The 25,064-nt window shown below is 30.4% G+C and overlaps 1 protein-coding gene across 2 annotated transcripts in view; it reads right to left on the bottom strand.

Moving 5' to 3' along the window:
- Window positions 1-25,064, bottom strand: part of Mcm2 (DNA replication licensing factor Mcm2) — a 63,485-nt gene that overhangs the window by 7,895 nt on the left and 30,526 nt on the right. Inside the window, exons 8-15 of one of the 2 annotated variants that reach the window (XM_035371495.2) lie at window positions 23,569-23,703; window positions 23,262-23,450; window positions 22,274-22,367; window positions 18,156-18,406; window positions 12,313-12,477; window positions 11,878-11,952; window positions 11,700-11,789; window positions 56-208 (exon numbers count right to left, since the gene is read on the bottom strand). In XM_035371495.2, the coding sequence (XP_035227386.1) occupies window positions 56-208; window positions 11,700-11,789; window positions 11,878-11,952; window positions 12,313-12,477; window positions 18,156-18,406; window positions 22,274-22,367; window positions 23,262-23,450; window positions 23,569-23,703 (1,152 nt within the window). The remainder of the gene's footprint in view (window positions 1-55; window positions 209-11,699; window positions 11,790-11,877; window positions 11,953-12,312; window positions 12,478-18,155; window positions 18,407-22,273; window positions 22,368-23,261; window positions 23,451-23,568; window positions 23,704-25,064) is intronic. The other variant, XM_035371496.2, reaches the window with a different exon arrangement.

Genomic DNA, 25,064 nt, shown 5'->3' with positions numbered 1-25,064 from the left:
GTACAGTTCAGTTAACATACATTTATGGTATTTTTTATTACACATATTTCCATACCATGCTTTCCCTGCGTAATTCACTGTATAATCTGGCAACTTTATCTTGATCCATTTGATGCAGTTTTGGATGTACTTTTTCTCTTGAATATATTATATACTTTCGAAGTAAATCTTGGGGTATTTTTTCAATTCCTGCCATGAGTGGATCTTCCTAAAAGAGAATGAATTAATGCATATATCATACAAGATTTATCTAGTTAAATGCTACAAAGATCCTTGATGATTTCAAAACCAAAATAATACTATTTTTAACTGAAATCCGAATGAGCAACCATATTATCTAGAAGTAGATTTCCTACTGTATTAAATAGCTGGTCTTTTAACTTTTCAATGATTACTTGCTTGGCTAAAATGCACTCTGCATCATTTTACACTTTTTTCCTATATCAATTTACTTTTTGAATTTATACAAATATTATGAAAGATAATTATAAAATACTTGTAATTTTTCTCATAATAGATTTTATGCAATTAATATATTTAGGTTACTCATACGAAAAGTAAAAAAACATGCATGGAGACAAAAAGAACAAAAACAGGCATATGATGTTAGAAATACATTTTATTAATTACAATAATGTTGCAGATATTAACTAGACATACACCCTACACTTGTGATAACAACCACTTGCATCCTACAGGAGGAAAAAGTTAAGTCAGAAGCCACAACAAAATCCAACTTAAGTGTATGAAAATATTTTTGTTTTCCCTTAAAAATCTATATATAACACATAATAATAATTTTTTATTCACTTTGTAATCAAATGTAATCATTTATTTGCAACAAAATACATTGTAACTTTCTGTACATTCGTTAAAGAAAACATGTTCCATCTTTGTCAAAGATAGTAAATCATTTTTTGTGCTTTCTGACTTTTCAAAACATCCACACCCCAACCAAAAAGCCACAAAAAACTATTGATGGTGCAACCTACAATTTCAGCTGTTACGAATTTTTTACATATATGGATAATTTTAATGAAATTATGTGAAATTTTTATATTTTTTTATGTATAATTTAAGATAAAAATTTAGAAGGAGGATGCTCTGCCGGAAAAAGCAACAATACAGGGGCAAGTCTTTTTTAACATTGAGCAAATAGCTATCTTGCTAATTTGGCGATATATTGTCAAGCAGGCAATAGTTTTGATGACTAATTTTTGTCACCAAATTTGATGAGAAATTACCAAAAGCTACCAAACGTGGCAACCTTTTGGTCCGCTTCCTGTATCACAGTAATAGGTATTGCAATTGAATAACTGTAACTGGGTTTAGATGTTCTGTAACTATAATGCATGCCCTCCAATAATTTCGAAAAGCAGAAAGAGCTACAAATATCTCAGTGACCATGTGAAAACTATACAAGACCAGAGATATATAGTGCATCTCCTCAGAGTTGTTGTTGTGAGCTGTTCGTTCCAAGTGCCTTCGAAATATTGAAAGCTTTGCCTTTTAGATGTTCTTTGCATTATGTTGTATTTAATGTTCTTAGTAGTTTGAAGTGTAACTATTGATTGTACTCTGTGATACTGTGAAAATATGTATGAGTATTTCTGTGGAATGTTCCAGAACTCTGAAGTGTTCCTTTCAATAAAATAAATTTTATCAGCCTATCATTGAGCCAATGTGCATTCAATCTACTATAAACGCAAAAGAGTGCAACACCATAAAAAGTATTTATATGGCAGCTCAGGTACGCACATAGCATATGTGTGCGAGTATATGTGGATCAGTACTTTTTAGTGATAATTCAAACATAATTATTCTGATTAATACTTCTTTTTGCATTGAGTACATTCGTTTTTAGTAAGATGAATCACAGTGAAAATGAGAAGTTTGGTCTCTTTTTATCTTCAATACACTGGAGTTTCAACTATTCTTAGGTAATCATTTGTGGCCTGAGTGCAAAGCAGAGGTTGTGCAATTCTTCGATTTAGTTTTTAGAGAAAACAGATTGCTGTGTATATGGTGAGAACAAGAAACAAGCAGCACTGGATGCATCATTGAAATAGTTATAAAATAACTCAAACAAGTATTCTTTCTAAAGCTGATAGCAAGTTCCTGAATGCTCTCTAAAATCAGCAATGAGTATGAAGGAGTATGTAGATCATAATTAGAAAGTACCCGTAATTGTCAAAAATAAATTTTTCTTTCAAATTCATTCTCTCAAGAATTCTATATCACTTTTTCTATTGTTTATCTAAATCTCCAACACGAATTTGCTGTGCATCTAATATTCTATTCATAAATCCTACTGCCTCCAAATGTGCTTCAAAACCAGTACTTTTGAAAAATTTATGGAGATTAAAAACTTTTTGCCAAAGCCTATCTTGGAAGCTTAAAGATGTATCTACAAATAAGTGCTGTGTTTGCACACTTTCACTAAAAGGGAATGACTGCATATCTCATTTATTCGTTGCTGTCACGAAAATGGGAATAGAAACTTTCTTATGAAACCCATTTCAGATTTGTACATGCGTGTCAACGAATGAATGCCATATTTGTATGCATTCCTCTAGTTAACAATACCTGCTGTGATTAAACTAAGGTGAAAATGTGTAATTTATTATAATATGTTAAAGCAGTGTTTCTTAAACATTTTGGTGTGGGGGAAAAATTTTTTTGTGGTACCCCATAAGCATTGATGAAATCCGACATATGCACGAGTGAAACTGTCATATTCTTCATTTGTACTGTAATATACTACTGCAGTTTTGGGTCACTAACTTTAATCTTTGAAGTATAATGAACATTTCTATTATTAAAAAAAAAATATGCCGTTTGCCTTTTTTCTTTGTCTGTATTGTCTTGTTTATCTATTTGCAGATATATTATGTAAAAATATTTGGTAATCATAAAATTATAATAAGTTAAAGAAATATCAAATATTGCTAAAACTTTTGGTGATCCTCTACTGCAGGTCCTGCAACCTACAGTTTAAGAAACTCTGTGTTAGAGCACACAAAATCATACCCAAGATTGTATTACTTTTATGCCTAATAATATCAATACAATCTGGAGTACAGATTTTAATTGTGTACTTTAACATATTTTAATTAAAGTACATGAAGTATTATATTAAACTACACAATTATATATATGAAACAATTAACATGAACCATAAACCAGTTGAAAGGGCTTTTACTCATTGTTAACTTCAAATAATGGGGTACCTCTGTAAAGATACAGAATTTACAGAATTTAATTTAGACAAAATTCTTATTTTTTTAAAAATGTACTTGCTGTGTTCTGTCAACCATATAAACTGTATGCTTGTAAGTATAGGTAGAAAACCTTTGAGAGAGTGAAATTTCAATTACATACATACGCCTTTTTATCTTCCCTGATAATATGTAGCATTCATGTTGAGTCTATTTCTAGAAGGTAACATTCCTAGCTCTTTTGATAAACACTAAGGAAATAAATCATTTCTCCCACATTCCTTCAGGTATAATGATCAGCAGCTGGAGAATCTTAAGTACAATTAAATATTCAAGATTTTCTGCTTCAAAAAAAATCTTAATATATACTGCAAGTGGAAGTAAAATTTGACTTAAATAAGATAATATTATTTATTAAAATCACATTTAACATAAGCCAAATTATTTTTTCACTAAGGACAACAAAACAATTTTGCAAATTATTTTCCTTATTCCTTTACAGTCAAAAATCGTTAATCCGGACTCGTCGGGACTTCGGCGATTCCAGATTATAGATCATCAGTTTAAATCTGGTAAGATACCATACAGAAATTTTAAAATTAAAAATATGAAACCGTAATTTATGAAATAAAGAACAATTATGATCTAAAGGGTATCAAAATATACAAAAAAAAAAAAAAAAAAAAAGCTTAATATATATTTGTTTATTTTATTAAACATTTCTTTCAATGTAAGTTGTTTAAGTTGCTTCGTTTTATGTGATAATACTTTCTCTTTAATTCCATAAACAGATATAATTTCTTCTTCAGTTACAAAGTTCTGCTGTTCAAGTCCTATGATTGCTGTGTCGAGAATACCGACTAATTTGCGAAATTTTTTCGTTTTCAATAACCTATGTGTCACTTTCTTCACTATCGGAAGGGAATTATAATGACGAGGAATTTGAATTAAATCATATCAAACACGGAGTACACCGAGATGAAATACTACATTTAGTAAGGAATTATAAGCCAAATAAAATAAAAACATCTGCCCTGAAGATAAGGATAGTGCTGACAGATCAACTTCCAATTCATTGCGCGCCGCGACTACTTTTATTAAAGTAGATTAACATTTGTTTAAAATAAAGTTCTATTTTTTTTTCTTTTGCATCATGCATAATACTTATTAACATATTACTGAAAATGAAAAATAATACATCTATAGTTCACACTCAAAATCAAACTTAATTATTACTCAATACAGTACACAAAGTCCGAAATCCGGACCTCAAAACCACCAAAACCATTTTTTCTCGTAGGCTTTACGCATGTGCGTTTGATTCCCCCCTTCCGTGCATTATAAAACATCTGGAGAGTCCCGATTCTTAATTTCACTTCGAAATTAAGAACTAAAATACCTTGTTATTAAAGAAACAATAATTTTAGCATAAATTTGTACAATCAGTAATTTGGCTCCATTGCTGCGTATCTGCTTTGGCACACATCTCAAACCGAAACATTTGGGCCCACCAGCGGCCGAGCGGTAAGGTCGCTGAACACTGGTAGTTCGGTCCGAGGTTCGAATCCCGCAAACAGGCTGGCTGCATGGGGTGTTCTTATGGTTTTCCCCATGTGTAACGTGTATACGAGCCAGTTTCCCTTAGAATGTCCTCCACGAAGGCATCTCTTCCCTTAGGTAGATAGCCCTCGAGGCTTTTCCGTAATTAAATAACCTAAATGAAACATTCCACATAGATACATCGTTGATCTGACACCAACCTGGCGAATCATTATTTATTATACTTTCCTTTTAACACCACATGTTTATCAAAACATGACTACTTGAGTAATGTGCCTAAACAATTTTTTTATATTAATAATAAAGGAGTATGGTAACCTTTTATGTCGACATCATGATTGGTGATGATTACGGATTTAAGTTAAATGTGCTAAAAAATGTTGGCGAGGAAAATTTTAATTTTCTTTCCATATGCTAAAAATAGATTTTTTTAATGATACTCATAGGCCAAAAGACTACATTTAGTGCTATTTGAATTAAGAATAACTGATTTATTACTCATATAAACCCAGAACCAGTGTCAGGACTCTTATAGCCGCAATGCGTGGCACAATTTAGGACCGACAAAGTCTGCATCAGGCGGTAAAGATATCCAGCTCCGGCCCTCAATAAGGCTTATATGTGTGGGAATTTATTTATTCAGAACTCTGGTAAGCCTTAAGCATGTGCAAGAAATCGACGTAAGTATAATAAATAACTAAACTAATACAATTCAGGCTAAATTGTCTCTGCACAATAGAAGCAAGATAAAATTTAACGGAACAACTTGTCGTTAGTCGCCTAGCTCATGATGCATAGCCAAATATGTATAGTGAAGAATAGTTAAATTTGATGATGATAGCTGCAAATTTTAAAGGTTTTCAGATATCGCAAAACAAAGGTGAAATTTTCCAATTAACTGATTTTGTAAAGAAATGTGGAGAAGTGGTAATAAATGAAGATGATATAAAAGACATTTTTCATTGTCATGACAATGCTTCTCAATCATCAATCAATTAATGAATGGCAAAATCTATAGTATGGTTCTAGATCCAGAAAATACCACTACCGTTAGTGAAGAAAGTGACAAAGAAGTTACTGAAAACGAGAAAATTTCAATTGACAAGTTAGTCGATATTCTCGAAATAGCAGTTACAGGACTTCAACAATGTAACTAAACAAGAGATTATGTCTGTCTACAAAATTAAAAAGAAAGTATTAGCACAAAAAACAAAACAACTTACATTGAAAGAAATGTTTAATAAGGTAAAGAAATAAATATTAAGCTTTTTTTGGGGGGGGTGAATTTTGATACCCTTTAGATCATAAATACTTCATTATTTCATAAATCTGATTTCATATTTTTAATTTTATAATTTCTACACGTCATCTTACTAGATTTAAACTGATGATCTAATATCCGGAAAAATCTGAAATCGCTGAAGTCCCGACGAGTCCGGATTTAGGACTTTGTACTGTACAATAGTCATATGATGTGTAGATTATTGCTTAAAAATAAATGTCTTTTATTTCTCAAAATTGAATTTGTGATTTATCTTTAGTACAATGATAGTTGACAAGATGTTACTTAATATTATTTCGGAATGTAATTTTCCATAAAAATTCACCCAAATATAGACATAATATAAACAATAAAATGTCTAATATTTTTTTTAATAATTTGCGACTTCATATTTTATTTCATTACAAGAAGTAGCAAAATGCAGAATTCAACAGAATGATCCAAAATCTAACATATGAGTATGTTACTCTAAACAGAGAAACAGTTGCCTAGAAATTTGTTAAATGAAGTATAGTTAAATGAAGAAAATTTACAGAAGAAACTCTTAGGTGAAAGAGGTCAAACTTCTTGGTGAGGTACTTTGGTTTTTGATGACTGGTCAAAAAATCAAAAATGATTCAGTCTTCACATGCAGCAGTCACCTGATGAAAAAGACTTAGCTATTTAAATCAGTTAATTGTGGCAGTGGGGAATTTGGAATACTATGCTTTTTTTGCAGGAAAAGTAACAGTGGAAATCTGATTTTCTGACACATGGATATTAAGCATACATATTAAGCCTATTCTGAAGAATATGTCAAGAGATTTTAAGATGTTTTACAAATACAGATAATCTTTAAAAATAAAATATAATGCTTATGGTTGGCTAAGAAAAAAAAATGGATTAATGCCTCAAATTCAAAATGATATTAGATGAAATTAACAAAAAGCGCCATCAAAACATATGATGCTAACTTTTATAATTATAAGGAAATACACATAAAGCATTTGCAAGAATATAAGTTGGAAATAGGACATATTCTAAATAACATCAGTATTTTTTCTGAATCAATCCACCTGAAATCATTATGAAAAGTAATGGCAAACTGGAAAGTGAAACTCAAAATGAAAATAAAAGACACAGAAACATGAAACATGAAAACAACATCAAACATGAAAACTGGCTACAGACTTTCGCAGCTTTATAAAAAAAATATATATATACTCCATTGTCTTTCTAATCTGTTTCGATTAACATAATTTTCTCAACTTATGGCTAAAAATAGAGCAAAATGTGTTAGCATAAATTTAGGTATTTTGCATAATGAAACTTGAAAGGCATACGAAAGGAACGTGTGCCAAGATATATATTGGCGAGAGAAAGTAAAGTTCGCGTGCAATGCAGTATATTTGACTTTCACCTTAGCTACGTGCAGTGTATTTGATTTTCACCCTAGCTACTTATATCACGGCCAAAGGTCTAATTCAGTTAGTACTTTCTCTTTTCAGGTATGGTGTCAAAGTATGTTCCTGTTTTTACTTCCTTGTACGAAGTAAAAAGGAAGTATTGTAATCACGAAAAGTTTCAGACAGCATATTTCAACGAAAATATCCATTTTGACCGCTATCGAATGCAATTTAATGATGTTTTTGCGTGATATCTGTACGTAAAGACAGAATAAAATCGTCTTTTCCTTCAAAAAAATTATAAAACAGCTTTAAAAGTAATTCTGAAGAGAATTTTTCGTGGCATCTGTACGAACGTACGTATCCCGCATAACTCAAAAACGAGTAGCCTCAGAATGTTGAAATTTGGTATATAGGACTGCTATAACATGTAGATGTGCTCCTCGTATTTTGGTTGCAATCGGCCGCACCAAACCTATATAAATATATTTATATATATATCCACTCTGTTACCCGGCTCAATGATCTCAGTTTCTTTACTCTTATATGTTTGTAAATTGTACCTTTTTTGCTTTAAAAATGATTGAATTATGTTGTTTTTATCTTCCGGTTAAGGATTTTATGCCTTTAGTAAATCTGTGTGCAATATTTTTAGAATTATCAGCAATTTTAAAGTTGTTTAATTGCCGCTAAGCCTTTTTTTAATGGCGACCATTGATGTTTACATTTGAAACAGGAGACTAGTGGATTTGTTGCAAATCTAGAAAAAATTAGCTTCGCAACAACAAAGATAACGCATTTATTTATTATTGCCAATTAAATCATGCTTAATTCTTTCTGGAATTTTTTCGAGGAAATAAGTGTTTGAGATTTACTTCGTAATTTTTAATATAGATATTTTGAGTTTTTATGTATTTCTGCGTTCTCGCAAAGTGAGAACTGAATTAACTGAATGAGAAATACTCAATTGTCTGTGAAAAACTGTTTCTTTTTTGTTTTGTTTGCTTAATTTCTTTTATACAGCATTCTAGCTTTATTATAGTATTTGAATAGAACATGTGGCAACGATTAGATAATTCTATTCTTTAAATGATATAAATTTTGTGCATTATGAGTTATAATATGAACGAAATATATAAGTTAACTGTTATATAATTATTGGATTATATAACAGTTAACTTTTTTCCCGTTATATAATTATTATATAAGTTAACTGTTATATAATTATTAATACTGTTAAGTGAATCTAGCGCCAGAGTGTTGCTATGGTAAACATATACTAGAGTGAATTTTAAAGAATGCATTTATTCTATTGTGGTTTATGCACTGTCGGCGTAGTAGATTTAGTTCAATCCAATAAGTTTAAATGAAATGCAGGAAAAAATGCGCATAATTTAATATTCCAATACAAGGAAGTCATGTGGTGTACACATCAGATTTTTTCTTATTGCCTAAATAGGTACGCTTGAAGATGTGTGACTTATATTTGTATATATATAAGTTAGCTCCTTTTCGATAATTCAGTGTTTTAATGTCTGTGAAGATTATTACTTTTTGTTATGCTTAAGTTAAGCAAAATTCTTCTATTTTATTAAATAAAGATTTCGTAGTTAATTTTTTGACTTGTAATTCTTTAATGAAAACTGTGCCTGAGGAAATTTACTCATTACGCCTTCAGTGCTAATGCACAAACCAACAAAATGAGAAACTGCTCAGGTACAAAGAAAGCAGATAACCTGGATAAGATGTGCAAAGTCTGGTTTTAAATGACTGGTGAAAGTTCATAAGAACAAGATTGAGTGAAGAAAAAGATATTATTTCCTCAATTAAAATTCACCATTCACCACAATTTATAATTTTTTATGTTGGCTATTAAATATAAAAAATGTCTTGCTTCAATTGAAATATTTCGTATGTGCAAAATTAAAATACAGTCAAAAGTCTTTAATCTGGACGTCCATAATCTGGAATGATCTATAATACGGACCTCAAAGCTACAAACTTTCTGCGCATGCGTAAACGTATACTACCTTTACGCATGCACGTTTAATGTATAACGGACGGTATAAACTAAGCTAAAATTATCTATTTCAGTTAATGTTGCAGATTGTGTTGTTCCTTAATCTTCTAATTGGATGCAGCTTATTATTTTTTGCAGACTGTTAGAGCAATTTTATAAAAGTAAGCTTGAACTTTCGATTATGTCAAAAAGAATTTCCGATTCTGGAGCTGCCGAAGGATCTACAAAGCGAAAGCATATTTTGATGTCCATCAAACAAAAAATGGAATTGCTGCAAAAAATGGATAAAGGCATGAAGAAAGTGACAGAGAGGTGATTTGTTTCTCTAACCATTCCGAAATCTGTTTATCAATTTCATGCTTCTCTGGGGGGGGACATCACGGCTTGCAATGAACTGGAAGTTGATCTGTCAGCACTATCCTTATCTTCAGGGCAGATGTTTTTATTTTATTCGGCTTATAATTCCTTTCTAAATATAGTATTTCATCTCGTTGTACTCCGTCTTTGATATGATTTAAATCAAATTCCTCGTCATTATAAATATTACGAATACACATCAAATAGTTTTCTGGTTGCAATTTTCTAATTTCGACAATGCATAATGTCTGCTTTACGCATGCGCGCGTTGAAAGAAATGTTTAATAAAGTAAACAAATAAATATTAAGCTTTTTTTTTCATAAATTTTGATACCCTTTAGATCATAATTGTTCTTTATTTAAGAAATTATGGTTTCATATTTTTAATTTATACTTTCTGCATGCCATTTTACCAGATTTAAACTGATGATCTATAATCTGGAAAAACCGATAATCCGGAATTGCCAAAGTCCCGACGAGTCCGGATTAAAGACTTTTTACTGTAGTATTTAGCCTTTTATATAAAAGGGAAAAAATTACAAAAAACTGGCCTTGAAAAAATTGTGGCTTTTTTTTTTTAATCTTAAAATCTATTAGCCCTGCTTGTAGTATAGCTATAGCTGATTTTTGTACTTTAATTAGCTTAATTTTTTAACAATATTTAAATACTGCTTTTGCAATATATGTGCATTTTTTTCATAACTTAGGGAAAAAAATAAGTGTATTCTGTTTATGGTGCATAATTTGAAATATTTCTCAATATATCTATGACATGTAACAGCCACTTTAGAAACTTTAGATACACATAACAGTTATCATAATATACTTAGTTTCAAAAAGAATGACCCAATTATAAAATCTTAATCTGGGCAACTGCACATCATTATTGAATTAAACTTCTTCAATTTGAACAGCCAATGGCCTGAAATTTCAAAGGGCTGTTGGTTCCTAAATAAGACATCAACTTATTATGGAAATGATGCATACATAAAAACAGCATTAAAACAAAGACAGCTTGAACAAGAACACCAAACCTCGGGTGGTTTTTTTTCTAATTTATTTTTCATAATCCTTCATATATACATATATACACTAGTCTTATTATTAATGTGTACCAACTTTCTGGGGATTATACTGCCTAATTAACCAATATGGAACTTCCTTTTCATTCATGCATTCTGCTGCCAAGCAGCACCATCTATATTCTCTCTTTGCACCAGCACAGGGCTCAAAGTCTGGCACTACACTATTAGCCACTAGATCTCCAGGAATTATACAATGTGACCTTTTTCTTCTGGGTATATGTGAAAGAATGTGCTGTTTCAACACTACTCGCTGTTTTAGATATGTTCATAAACAAACTGAGAGTTGCAGTAAATTCTGCAGAATGAAACACCCCTAGAAGTATCTAGCATAAATTCAGAAATCATCTTGACATTATTCATGCTACAAGTGGACGACATGTATGGCATGAATAATTCTCGTGAATAAAACTTAAGAGCTTATTTAATAAATGATAATTAGTTCTCTAACTGTAGCAAATTTTTGTTCTCAAATATAATTATTTGAAACTAGATCATTCTTTTTAAAACACCCTGTATTTCAAAAGAGAAAATGGGACCTTACAGAACAAAATATGTAGATGCTTTACCGTTAACTTACAAACAGTAACATTCAAAGTGTTTCCCAGTGTACACACTTTATGCATACATGTAGCTTAAACTGTTAATTTATTGTAATAATAAAAGTTATGTTTAAATTTTACAGTTTATCGTATATTTGAGTTATATAATACATTTTCCTTCCAACAATTTATGTATTACACATGAAATCTTATTGTTCAGCAATCTATAACAAGCTTATAAAGTAATACTCACCATTACAGGAAATGTTGTTTTATCTTTATCTTCATTTGCCGGATGATGATTCACGTGGCTCTGGATAACAAATTTTGCTAACTGTCGATCCTTAAAGAATAATTGCATAGTAGTATATCTTTAATAGAATGCTATTTAATCAGATAATTATAAATTTGCTAAAATAATTTTTACTTACTTCAACAGGATCAACTTGATCACGAACAATGCACAAAATATCAAAACGTGACAAAATTGGTTCCGTTAAATCTACCTGGAGCATATAAAGTAAAATAATTACTATTTATGTTAAAATATCTAAATAAAATTACACAGAAATCTTAAATATCCCTTCCCCCCCCCATAAAAGATATCAGGCAGTATAGTTTGGTTTCAAAAATAGGGGAAGAAAAAAAAGTGCTTACTTAATACACCTAACAATATGCAAACAAGTAAAATTGCCTTTATAATCATACTTTTATATTCTTATTGCACTTATTCTATAAAAAAGGTGATACATGCAATTTACTATGTAGATGAATATTCAGCTGTAGTTTTACATATTTCTTGATCTAAGTGCACAAAAGTGATGTTAAAGAGCATAGACATAGAAAATGTTGAAATTTTGACTTACATTTTCAGAAAATGTGAGTGATGGGTCATATCGACCACCAATAGGATTAGCTGCTGCAATGACAGCACATCTAGCTTGTAATGAAGTCACAATACCAGCTTTTGAAATTGAGATACTTTGTTGTTCCATGGCTTCATGAATACTTGTTCGGTCTTGATCATTCATCTGATAAATGAATTAAGATAAACAAGCTTTTATAGAATTTACTAAGTTACAAAATATTTTTAAGATATCTTATTTACAAAAATATATAAAATTTTAAACACTTAATAGATTTCATAAAAGACATTTTTTATTCAGAAATACTTTATGGATATTAACATTCAAACACCAGATGAAACAACAGTTCAATGTACAGTCTTCATAATTCTATGCACGTAAAATTATTTATTAATAACTCTACTCAAACATGTAATACATCTTTAATTAAAGTGATAAAATAAGAGTAATAAAAATTTTGTTTTAAAACAAACAGCTGATCACAATTTTTATAGCTTAAACAATCTTCATGATTTTAACATCATACCTACACATTAATGTTAATACAACACAAGTAATATACTTCAGTCGCAAAAACATATCTCTATATAATGTATGAAAATGTTACAAGCAAGGTGATAATTTGTAACAAACAGAAATATGGTATTATTATTCTCAAACAGTAACTTGTATGTATGTATACTGCTGGCTTTCAGATGACATGTAATTTGTATTTTATACATATTTTCATTTAATTTTATTTACTTAATGGCTTTTGGCCACTAATAATTATTGTTAGTTTTGCTTCTTCAAAGTGGTAACAGAAGAGTTTATAGAATTATAAATATGTATATGTAGTAAGTAGACTTATTAAAAGAACATTTTGTTATTTATATGAGTGATCTATTTATTTAAGATCCAAATCTATTTTCAATAATAAATGAATACTTTAAATATGTTTATTTGAAATCAAACTTGACGATAAATTAAAATTAATTACCATATGTTCACGAATACCACACGCCACCAAATAAGACGTGTACCCGATTTTTTTCGATGCACCAAAAAAGAAAGAAATGTTTGCGAATATGGCATGCATATTTTCATAAAGCCCACTGAAAACTTAATTTACAGGAAAAAAAATTTTCTGCATTACAAACATAAAGAAACAAAGAAATATGATGCCAATTGACTGTTATCAGAAAAGAAATCTGAGCTGCCACCTCCAGCTCCTGCCTAAGTATATAGCAACACATGCCCAGTAAGACCCTTATCACTTCTATCGACGCATGCAGCTAGGCGGAACATTTCCGGGAAACAAGATTCTAGTAGCAATGGTTTAAAAACTGGAGGATTCTGAGAAATGTTTCATCTAGCTAGACGAAAAATGTTGAAACTTTTCCGGAAATGTTCTGTCTAGAGCCGTGTTCCACGTAGAGGTCAACCAATCAGACGAAAGTTCTGCTTCTGAAGGATCACGAGTAGTTTTCAATATGGCGATGGCTCTCACTGTGAAATCATGGATGGTGCAAATATATGCCGATTTAATTGAAGAAATATGGAAAAAGCCCTATATATATATATATTGCTGTTTTGTTGTAGTATAACTGTCTAAGTCATTTTTAAATGTTTATATATTCATTAAACTTATAATTGTGGAAATTTCAGAGTAGACAATATTTTATGACGTGCTATTTCTGATGATTTGTTCACAAATTATTCGTCATAATGAATAATGAAAAACATTTGTATATACATTCATTACTAAAAATCATATTTATTACATTAATACTAATAAACATACATCAACAACTTCTTAACCATCGCATCTCTTTCGCTATGTCTAGGTAAATATAGAACTTATTAGATGCGTGTGTGTATGAATAAAAAATGTACATTGCCAGAAAGTTTATTTGAAGATATAACGATTATGTAATTGTCAGCAAATGTTCTCATCAGTTCTTTGCACATTATCATGGATATGGAATACACAGTTGAGAAATAATTGAAGAGCATTCTGTGCATTAGGCAAGTCATTAAAATTCGCCCACTTACACAAAACCTTTGCATTTGTAACTATACTTGGGAATTTAAACAAAAAAATTGAGCAAGTAATCTTTATGAAATATTTAACATTTTGGGGATGAAATAAAAATGTTTGACTCATCACAAACTTCTCTTTGCATATTTTTTCTCTTTAGCTTTCAGAATCACCAGAGTCAAGATAAAATTGATTTTACTTAATAGCCATCACCTTTCTACCTTTTTCCATAACTAACAATAAAGTTTAAAACGAAAAGACTGTGAGCAATACAAAATACAACACAGAAAAGCAAATCGTCACTTGAAAGGAAACGTCACTTTCGCCAATTTGAGCGATAACCGATTCTTGTTTGGCTTTCAGCCTGTTTACCAAGTGAAGAAGTAACCTCATTTCACAGAAGCTTGTGGATTTTATGTATAAGCAAAATCGAAACTGATCAGCCAGAGTTATTTTTACAATTGCCATTTTTGTTGGCAACATGTTACTTATTTTTTACATAAAAATATAACAAACGTTTAAGAAATAAAGCTTACGCAACGCTTATCAAGGAAAACACTCCAAGTAACGACATTTTTTGCTCGACTGGTTGTTGCCACACGGCGAATCTTAATAACTATTCAAAACATTACATCATGTTGCCACTTAGGAAATCTTAATAATTATATAGAAACATTAAATTATGTTCCACTACGTTACTCCCCCTCCAGTAACTGTATTACGATTTAAGATATTCTGGTAGTGGAGTATTAAAAATACTAAATACAATAAATAAACACAATTACAATTAAACATATTCAATAATAGAGGTTAGGGAAAATATTCAACATGGTGACTAAAACGTAAAGGACGTTATATTAGTCGTCCAGTTCGTGAGACTCGAGTCATTCATCATTGGTCTCAGATTCTATTCTTTTAAGTACTTTGAAGGGTCCTTCATAACTAGGTTCTAATGGTTTCTTGACTCTATCAGTTCTTAGGAAAACATGAGTACATACATTTAGATCTTTAAGGACAAAAACTTTAGGAATCATTTTTCGCTGTACCGCAGAGGGCTTGAACAATTCCATTTGTTTTTGCAATTTATGCAAAAATGTTTGAGGTGTTGTAGAAACTGTTGGTTTATCAAAAAATTCTCCAGGAAGTTTGATTGTTTTTCCGTAAACCATTTGTGCAATGGAATATCCAGAGTCTTCTTTTAAGACCTGGAAGAATTGTTGGAATGGATTTGGACCACTTAATGGAATTATGACATTTGATAGCAGCTTTCAAAGTTCAATGAAATCTCTCAATTTTGCCATTACACTGTGGATGATAGGAAGTTGTGTGTTGCATTTTGACTCCACATATAATTGCCAAGGTTCGATATAGTTCAGAATTAAACTGTACTCCACGATTCGTAATAACTTGGTAAGGAACTCCAAAATGAGTGATCCAATGTTCATAAAAAGCTCTGGCAACGGTTTCTGCTGTTATGTCACGCAAAGGAATGGCTTCCATCCAACCAGTATAGCTATCAATGCAAGTCAAGCAATACAAAAATTTATCAGATGGTGAATAAGAACCTATTACGTCAATGTGAACTACAGTAAAACGTTCATCAGGCTGCTGATAAGTTCCTAATTCAGACTTTGTATGATGTGAAACCTTATTTTTTTTTGACAACCAATACAGACACGACTCCATGTTTGTATATCCTTTTTGATATTTGGCCAAATAAATTTGGACGTCATTTCTTTAACGGTCGACTTGATTCCTGGATGAGCGAGGCCATGGATTTATTGAAATATATCCATTCTAAACTGCTTGGGTATAAATGGTCTAATGTTAGAAGATGTATCACACCACAGATTTTTACCAGATGGAAGTAAATAACTTTTGAAACTTAAATGTTTTATTTTGAGCTTGTAAATCTTGTAATTCTTTATCATTAACTTGTTTGTCAGCAATTTTATCAATAAATGAGTGAAATAGAGACATTGGCTATTCTTGATAACTGATCTGCAACAATGTTTTCACTTCCACTACAGTAACTCATCAACCGAATTTAAATTTTTGCCAGTGGAATAAATTTCAGGTTTAGAATTCATTTCCATTATTTTTTGGCCATTAAAGCTATTTTGCCTAACCCTTCATCAAAAACCAGTAAAACATTTTTTACTGAGTCAGGCATTTTTTCTAACCACAATGTTTTGAGTACTTTATCTGAAATGTCATCAGTAGCGAGCGATCTCATTTTTTGAAGTAACTGACTGGGTTTCATATCCCCAAGGTCAAGGCCAGTGACTAAGCGCTTAATTTGCTTATTTTCGCCCTCTTTGAATGTGTTTAACAGTCTTTCTTTAACTAAGGCATATTTATTATCAGATGTTTTATCTGTAATGATATCTCAAATAATTTCAACATATTTTCGCTCTAGTTGAGATACTACATATTTAAATTTAGTACTATCAACAGTTATGGCATTAATTTCGAATTGAGCTTTTATTTGAAAAAACCAAATTTCAAGCTTTTTTGGGCAAAAAGGTGGAATTTTAACACTCACCTTGCAAGTTTCCAGCGTTGATGTTCCTTCCATAATCCAATGGATGGTCACCAATCTTTTAATGTGATGATTAAAAGATGGTCACCAATCTTTTAATGTGGATTTGATGAATAAGTGAAATCGAAACTGATCAGCCAGAGCATTTCATAAGTGAAATAAATGTTTATTTTGGTCTTAAAAGATACAGTATATTAATTTAACAATTTCCATTTTTGTTTGCAATATGTTACTTATTTTTTACATAAAAATTTAACAAACTTTTAAGAAATAAAGCTTACGCAATGCTTATCAAGGAACACTCCCAAGTAACAACGTTTTTTGCTCGACTCGTTATTGCCACACGGGAAATCTTAATAACTATTCAAAACATTACATCATGTTGCCACTTAGGAAATCTTAATAACTACATAGAAACATTAAATTATGTTCCACTACAAGCTCACTTCCCAGAATTATTCCTTCTAATGTTATGTCCCTGCAACAAATATTGTATGTGATAGCAACCTAACATTTTAATGGGAAGGAATAAATCGGTTAGCAGTATTTAATTCTACGGCAGAAATAAAAGAACTGCTAATCTAAGTATGTTATATAAAATTTTATTCGTTAAACAATAGCTTCAGTCATTTTGTATTTCTTTATTTCCAGTTGCCAATTAAACTATTGTATGTTCTTCTGTTGAAATGCAAGTTTTGCTTTTGCTCGCCAAAGAAACGTTAAGAAGATTCTATGGAACTTAGAGGTTCTTTGTCCTCATGATATGAGTTTTCTCTCCAAACGCTGCAGCTTCAGTCACCTGTAACAGATACTGGTTCTGAAATGACAAAAACAACCCCCTCCCCTGCTTTTATCTTGGAACTGGTTTATGTACCGTAATTCCTTTTTTCTTATCAGCTGAGCTGCAGTGCTGTTGCCAATGTTATGGCTAAGAAGTCGAGTTCGGCAAAAACCATTCAGAGAATAACAGTTGGTGAAAGTACCAGTATATTCTCTACAAATCCCTGGCCAAGATTTGTTATTTGAGAGGGTATAATAGCATAATATAACTTTATATTTTCTGGGGATACCATAGCTTCAAGGAGAAATAATTTATGGCGATCAACTTGCATTTACCTGGCCTATATTGCTTTGTTTCATGTAAGTTACGCACCTTGATTTTTCCGATTAAAATTATCAAAAAAAAAAAAAAAAACCTGCGCTTGGTATTCGTGAACATGCAGTAATTAATCTTTTGAATATTAAAGATTTTTAATCAAAAAGCACTCATTTGTTATTTACCTTATCAAATTCATCAATTATGCACACACCCTTGTCAGCTAAAACCAATGCACCCGCTTCTAGAGTCCACTCTTTAGTGACAGGACTTCGTTGTACATACGCAGTTAAACCAACTGCAGATGCACCTTGCCCAGTTGTGAAAACTGCTCGAGGGGCAATTTTTTCTGTATACTTTAGAAACTGAGATTTAGCTGTACCTGGATCACCACATATTAATATATTGATATCACCTCGAATTCTATGCTTTTGTCCTATGAAATAAGAATATTTTTAAATAAATTCATTAAAGAATGTTTGATTAATTGCAATAACCTAAAATCGACTTAGAATGAATACTATAGTAGTTATATTATTGAAATGCATACATTTGTTATCCAAGTAATAATTTTTTTTAGATTTGTCACAGACAAAAATATTAGAAATAACTGTATATACATCACAGCTAGAACATGAAAATTTAACATAGTCCAAAGCTAAAACATTACCATGTCTTACTTATATTACATCAGATTGGTAAAGTACATATAGTCACTACTCTTTCTACTATTAAACAGATCAAAATAGGGGCCGCTTAAAATTCCCTCTTGGTTTTCCTGTTATTTAACCCATATCAATGACATCTTAAGTACAGAAAGTTTGCATTTGCATAGCACACAGATGGTACTGCACTCCAGTCAAATTTAATTCAAGTTAGGAAGCTAGCAACCACCATCTCCAAATATTTGTTAACCAATTAAATGCCTTGTTTAACAACTGAAAAATAATAATAAAAGTTGATTTTTTAAAAAAATATTTTAGACAAAAACAATTTCATTTACTACTAATAGTGACATTTCTACAGAGTAGCAAAGTTAAGTACTATGTCATTACACTGGATAAGAAGTGTTATTTTCAAAAATTGCATTATCTATTAAATGAATTTATTAAATTTTTTTCATCATGTTCATTTATGTACATTCATGTTCTTAAATTTTATTTGACCTGAATTGTCTTAATCTACTCCAGATATTTTTATGAAGATTCATAACAGCATTCAAGTTTAATCAGATAATTCATAACAGCATTCAAGTTTAATCAGATAATATTTACATATTATTTTATTTTACATCAATTGCGGTAAAATTAGTAAGTTTATCTACATAGCAGTTGGTATATTAATTGTCAGTTTTATTTCCATTAAGTATGAAAGTAATTTATTCCATAAATTAAAACTTAATTGCCTAATCAATATTTTTTTGGTATAAAAGTGTTGGAAAATTACAAAATTAAATTATCCTAAGAACACAAAATGTAGAATATCTAGTTATACAGTAAACCTTCATAAACATGAATCCCAAAGGGACTGAAAAATCAAGGGTTCGTGTTAACTGGGGCTCACATTTTATTTTTGGAATAGTGTTCTAAACATTAACCATTTACAGTAGATAGGTACATACATAACTACAACATTATATTGTGCATGCTATCATAGAAAACACTGCACTATTACATTAATAACTGTACTATAACTTGAAACTTGTACCCACTAAACATTTTCTGGTGAAAATTTCCTGTATACTTCTTTGTTGCTGATGTAAACAAATGCACAGTTGCAGACAGGGATAACTTCACAGCTTCCATAAAACTAGCAGTCAATTCGGATGTTACAGTAAAATATTCTAAAGTATTCATGGCATCTAACACTTCCTGGCGGGTGGGCAGAATGATATTGTCCTGATAACATATCTTGCACTTCACACGTAACTAATTTCACAGAAACACACACATCAGAATGCACAACATCGTTACCTGCACTAACAAGCTCCTCAAAAGACCAGAGTTCATAATATCTCAATTAAAAATTATTCAAAATTTAACATTAGTTGTATTAGCTAACTTTGAAAAAATAAAAAGCACATCTGAACACAGAAGTGCATTTGTTGAATGAAGCTCATTGTTGACAGGATGATCATGATTATTGAGCAATATTACTCATGCTGGCTGAAGCTTATTTAGAAAGAATAAAGAGTACTCTGTGAGGTCTTCAATTAAGCGTTATAGAACATTTTTGAATGTAGCCCTAGCAGAGAAATTACAGGAAAAATTATAAATAACTTTGAAAGTTCATGCTAAATTAAAAAAATCTAATGACACAATGGAATATAAAAACAGTTCTTAATTCACGATAACCAAAATAGGCGTTAAGCGATAAATCTTCTTATATGATCATCATTATCACTGGGACCAAAATTTTCCATTTCATCTTAATCCAGTGTTTGCCTTAAGCCAATTCATGTTAATTGGGTGTTTATTGTACTTTGCATCAAAATCATATTATAAATAGTACAGTAACCTGAATCATGCATTATAAAATTAATTTTTAAGTTTAATTATTGGATTTCATTTGAAATAGTATTGCATGCAGCACAAACTTCCCATTTTTTGCTATGAGTATTTACTATGATTAAAACTACCTTGTATTGCAATGCCTGCCTGGGCAAGAGCATTCAGCACTATCAGAAAACAAGGGTAAGAATATGTGACACATAAAAGTGTGTTTTTTATTACATTAAATTTCAAATAATTATGTCATATGTATACATATTAACCTGAAATGGTCAAAGTTTCACTTTCCTCCTGCTTTTTCAGGAGTGGGAGTGTGTAGAAAGTGAGACTTGTTTTCAAAACTGTTCTTTATAATAAATGTCTTAATAACAACTCAGCATTCATTAAACTGGGTAAGCAAACTTGCAGTATTTAGCTCACAGAAAACTTGTGACCTTACCTCTAAAAGAAAGCACTTTAAATATTAAAGATGAATGTTCACAGAACTGAATCTGTAAACTATAATTGTTAATTCAACTAATATAGAGAATTAAATGTCTGATTGACTTACTCACTCTACCTTTAGGCTGTAGTTGACTAAATAGTAGATAACCCCCCACTGGCTAGGCAAAATGATTTGAAACATAATAGCAAGTGAGCAAACTGTGTAATCAGTGGCGAAAAAAAGTGCTACTAGTAAGATTTATGCTCAGAACAAGGCCAGTTTCAACAACCATTTTTTCCCTTTGCAAGTAATGAAACATTTTTGCATGTAGCATAAATTGTAATTTCAGCTAATCTTCGATTTTTCTTCTGTTGAAAATTAATACAATTTTCCTCAGATAAATGAACTGACAGCATTAAGTTTCATGTAACTAAAACGATATTTGAACTAACATTTAAGCTTTTTTTGGAATGAAACAAAAGAAATGGTCCCAAGACTACTTTAACTTCAAAATGAAACATAGCAGAATATCAGCCATAATCTTAAATAGTAGACTATACTTAACATATTGTGTATCAGTTAATTGCCACTATTTTTACTTTCATTCACATTTCAGAGCACAGACTGTAAAGTTGAAAATAGCATATGATCAATATACTGTGTCATCTAGATGTTTATTTAAAAATTTTGTGACACAGTGTACAAGTAATAAAACAATCTACTATTAGAATAATATAGCAAACTTTTTTTTTTTTTTTTACATGTGTGTGCACATATTAAATGCAAACAAACCAACATTTCAGAAAAAAAAAAATTGCATTTAGAGAGATACCATTCTGTGCTGTCTTTCTTTTTACTTGCCTTCAAATTGCAGTACTGAAGGAAATAATAAAATATACATATTTGTATCGTAAATAAAATACAATAGTTTATTCTTATAACTTTTTCTATTAAATGTGTGCTTCTTAAATTTAATTTTCTATGCAGTTGCCTGTTTAATCCACACCGTTAATGACTACTGCATAAGCTGTCTCACTTCACAATTGAAAAATATTTAATTTTAGAATGTACAATTTTACATTTCAATTCTGAAACAATGCATTACAGAGACACTTATCATAACTCAAAAAGATTGTTCTGAAGAACATGGGGGGGGAGGAACAGCTTTTTACAACATTCATATTATTTATGCCTTTTTATACTTTCCTACATCCATCATTACATTTCATCTGTGAAATAATGCATTAAGCTTGTAGTAACTCAATAAGCTTATTTAGGAGAACATGCCAAAAAGCAGCTTCTCACAATAGATGTATTATAAATTATTATATTTTTCTACATCTGTCAATAAATAATTCTAAATTGTTACCTGGATTTTTAGCTTCTCCTCCAAAAATTGAGAGTGCTATAGCTCGTTTTATATCATAATGTCCATATATAGATGGTGCAATGCTTGCTATTATCTAAAATAAGAAAAGCAGACTTAGAATAAATGATCTTAAACACATCTTTTTCAGAATGTGCTAATTTTATTAGGAATAAGTAGAAAGAGAGATTCAATAGCATGTTATTGAAGTTATTTTAAAAATAATAACTTAACAACAACTGTATAATTCCTCTATCCTTTTATTTTTTACCAATTTATACTTTATTCAAATTTTGAGCTCTTATATATATATTGTATTGGTTAAACGATACAATGTGTATATATATATATATATATATATATTGGTCACATGATACAATGTGTGTGTGTATATATATATATATATATATATACACATATATATATATATATATATATATATATACACATATATATATATATATTGGTCACACGATAGAATATATATATATATAATTTATTGTTAGAAAAGTTTTTATTATATATTATCTCTAAGGAACATAAATTTAATTAATGCAATGAATTACTGGAATAAATTTGAATCAGTATTTTAAGTAAAAATTATTTAGATTTCTATAGTAGTAAAAATACTTTATTAAGTTGCATAGAAATAGTATTTTAAACCAGAAAAATTCTAATAAGTAAACAGAAAAATGTGCTTTATGAGCACTTTGACAAGAATGAAACAACATTTATGCTGATAAAATCTCACCTAAATCAATTAATTATTAGTAGTAGTAATAATAAATGACAAATTTACTTAAAAGTTAGAGAAATGCAAATTACAAAATAAAAATTTAATTTTTACCAACTCTTTCATATTTTGATAATGCAATAATATCGATATACAGTTTTGTATTTTTTACTAATACTAATAATCTTTAACAAATCACTTTATTAAAACAAATTTACTTATGTTAAGACAAATGCAAATCACAAAACAAAAATTTACTCTTTCACCAACTCTTTCGTCTTTTGATAATGCAATGATAGCTTTAATATCATCATCTGTTAAACCTTGAGATACAATTTTATCCTTTTTAGCAATGTGGTTAGCTCGAATGACTGTGGCAAATACCGGAAAACCATTGGCAGTATTTAATGATCCATCATAAGTGTTAGAATAAATACCAGTAATCTCCTATAAGGAAGAAAGAAAAATAATTTTAAAAATAAATTTATAAAAGACTTACACTTTATTAAAACAAAATTATTTATTAATTACTTTTATAAATAAAAGTCTAAAAATCAATACTCACAATTTCATCACCAGGTTTGCATGTGTCACACAAATCACCCAAAAGAATAGCATCTTTAGATCTTGGCAAACGACCAGCATCTACCTTACCTGGGCTTTCTTGAACTGTGATCCTTTGATAATTCTTATATATGGTCTGGAAAGAATGTAAAAAATTTAATTTTTAAGACCTTGAAACACCTATTATAGTTACAAAATTATCATTATAATAAAAATTACAATATAAATCTTAAATTTCTTATCAACTGGTAACAGCAACAAAGCTGTCATTCATACAGTGACTTTAAAAAAGTATGACTTTTAACCCCTTCGTGACAGCATGCTGCTGAACTGAAAACCCTTTGGAGTTGGGTGTGTCATGCATGTGCTAGTCCCAAATGTCAGCAGCAACCAGGTGCTGTACTAGTACTTTGCCACCTGCACTAATCTACCAGATGGGTGTATCCTACATGCATTATCAAACATACACATTTTACTAACAAACATAGTTCATGTCTATTACAAATAGTTTATTTTAACTACTTATTGTTGACATTGTGTCCCTAACATACTTTCTGATCCTGGTGATCGTTTAGCTGAAACAGCAGGGGATAAAAAGTAAACAAAACACAGCTAATGCACAACTGTAACTTCATGTGATATAAATGTTGGATAGTTTCGGATGCTTCAAATTTGTTCTTTCCTGTGGGGAGTTCGGGACTGGAGATGTGGTTTTACGAATTTCCGTTTGTATTCAGTTTACATCTTCTTTAAATAGTAGATATAAGTTTTGTATGTCAGTTCAGAGAATTAAACTAAGATTTCAATATCTAGGAGAATGTTTTTAAATGGAAGAAGCACATACTTGAATGATAAATGAGCCTATGAGTGACTATTCTGAAAGTGAACACTATTTGAATAGCAATTTGGATACTAAAATTTTGTCAGAGATTGAATTGGAAGCTTGTTTTGCTTCCATCTCATAATCAAGCATAACAATGGAAACTTCATCATGGACTTGTTAAGCAGCTGAAGTCATATAAATTTACGGGAATCGCAGGAGTAACTTTAATTAAAAGTTATGTGAGTGGATTTGAATTTTCACTGTTTGTTTCGGTGATAATCTAATGAGCATAACAGTTGAAGAAACTAATAATTTCTATGAGAAAAAGATGAGTGAAATCCATCTTCTTCAAAATCAGCAAAGTTTACTCTTGTAGATGTGCCTAAAATTAGAGGATTCCTAGGATTAATTATTCTACTGGGAATGATTAAAAAACCTGACTACAAAATGTATTTCACAACTAATGAAATGATAGAACTCTATACAGTAACCTCTCGAGATGATTTTCTGAATATGTTATGATTTCTGCATTTTACTTCCAACACTGAAGAGAGAAGAGGGAAAACAAAAAGATAAATTGGGATTAAATTGGAAAAACTTGCAAATTTAAAACAATTTATACACCTGAATACAACATATATATCGACAAGTCACTTTTCACATGGAAAGAACAT

This window comes from Stegodyphus dumicola, chromosome 4 (assembly GCF_044657685.1).
Source record: "Stegodyphus dumicola isolate Sdum_Otavi_A_Nest chromosome 4, ASM4465768v1".
Lineage (NCBI taxonomy): Eukaryota > Metazoa > Arthropoda > Arachnida > Araneae > Eresidae > Stegodyphus > Stegodyphus dumicola.
Note: the sequence above shows the minus strand (reverse complement) of the source record. Positions and strands in the feature narration are given on the sequence as shown.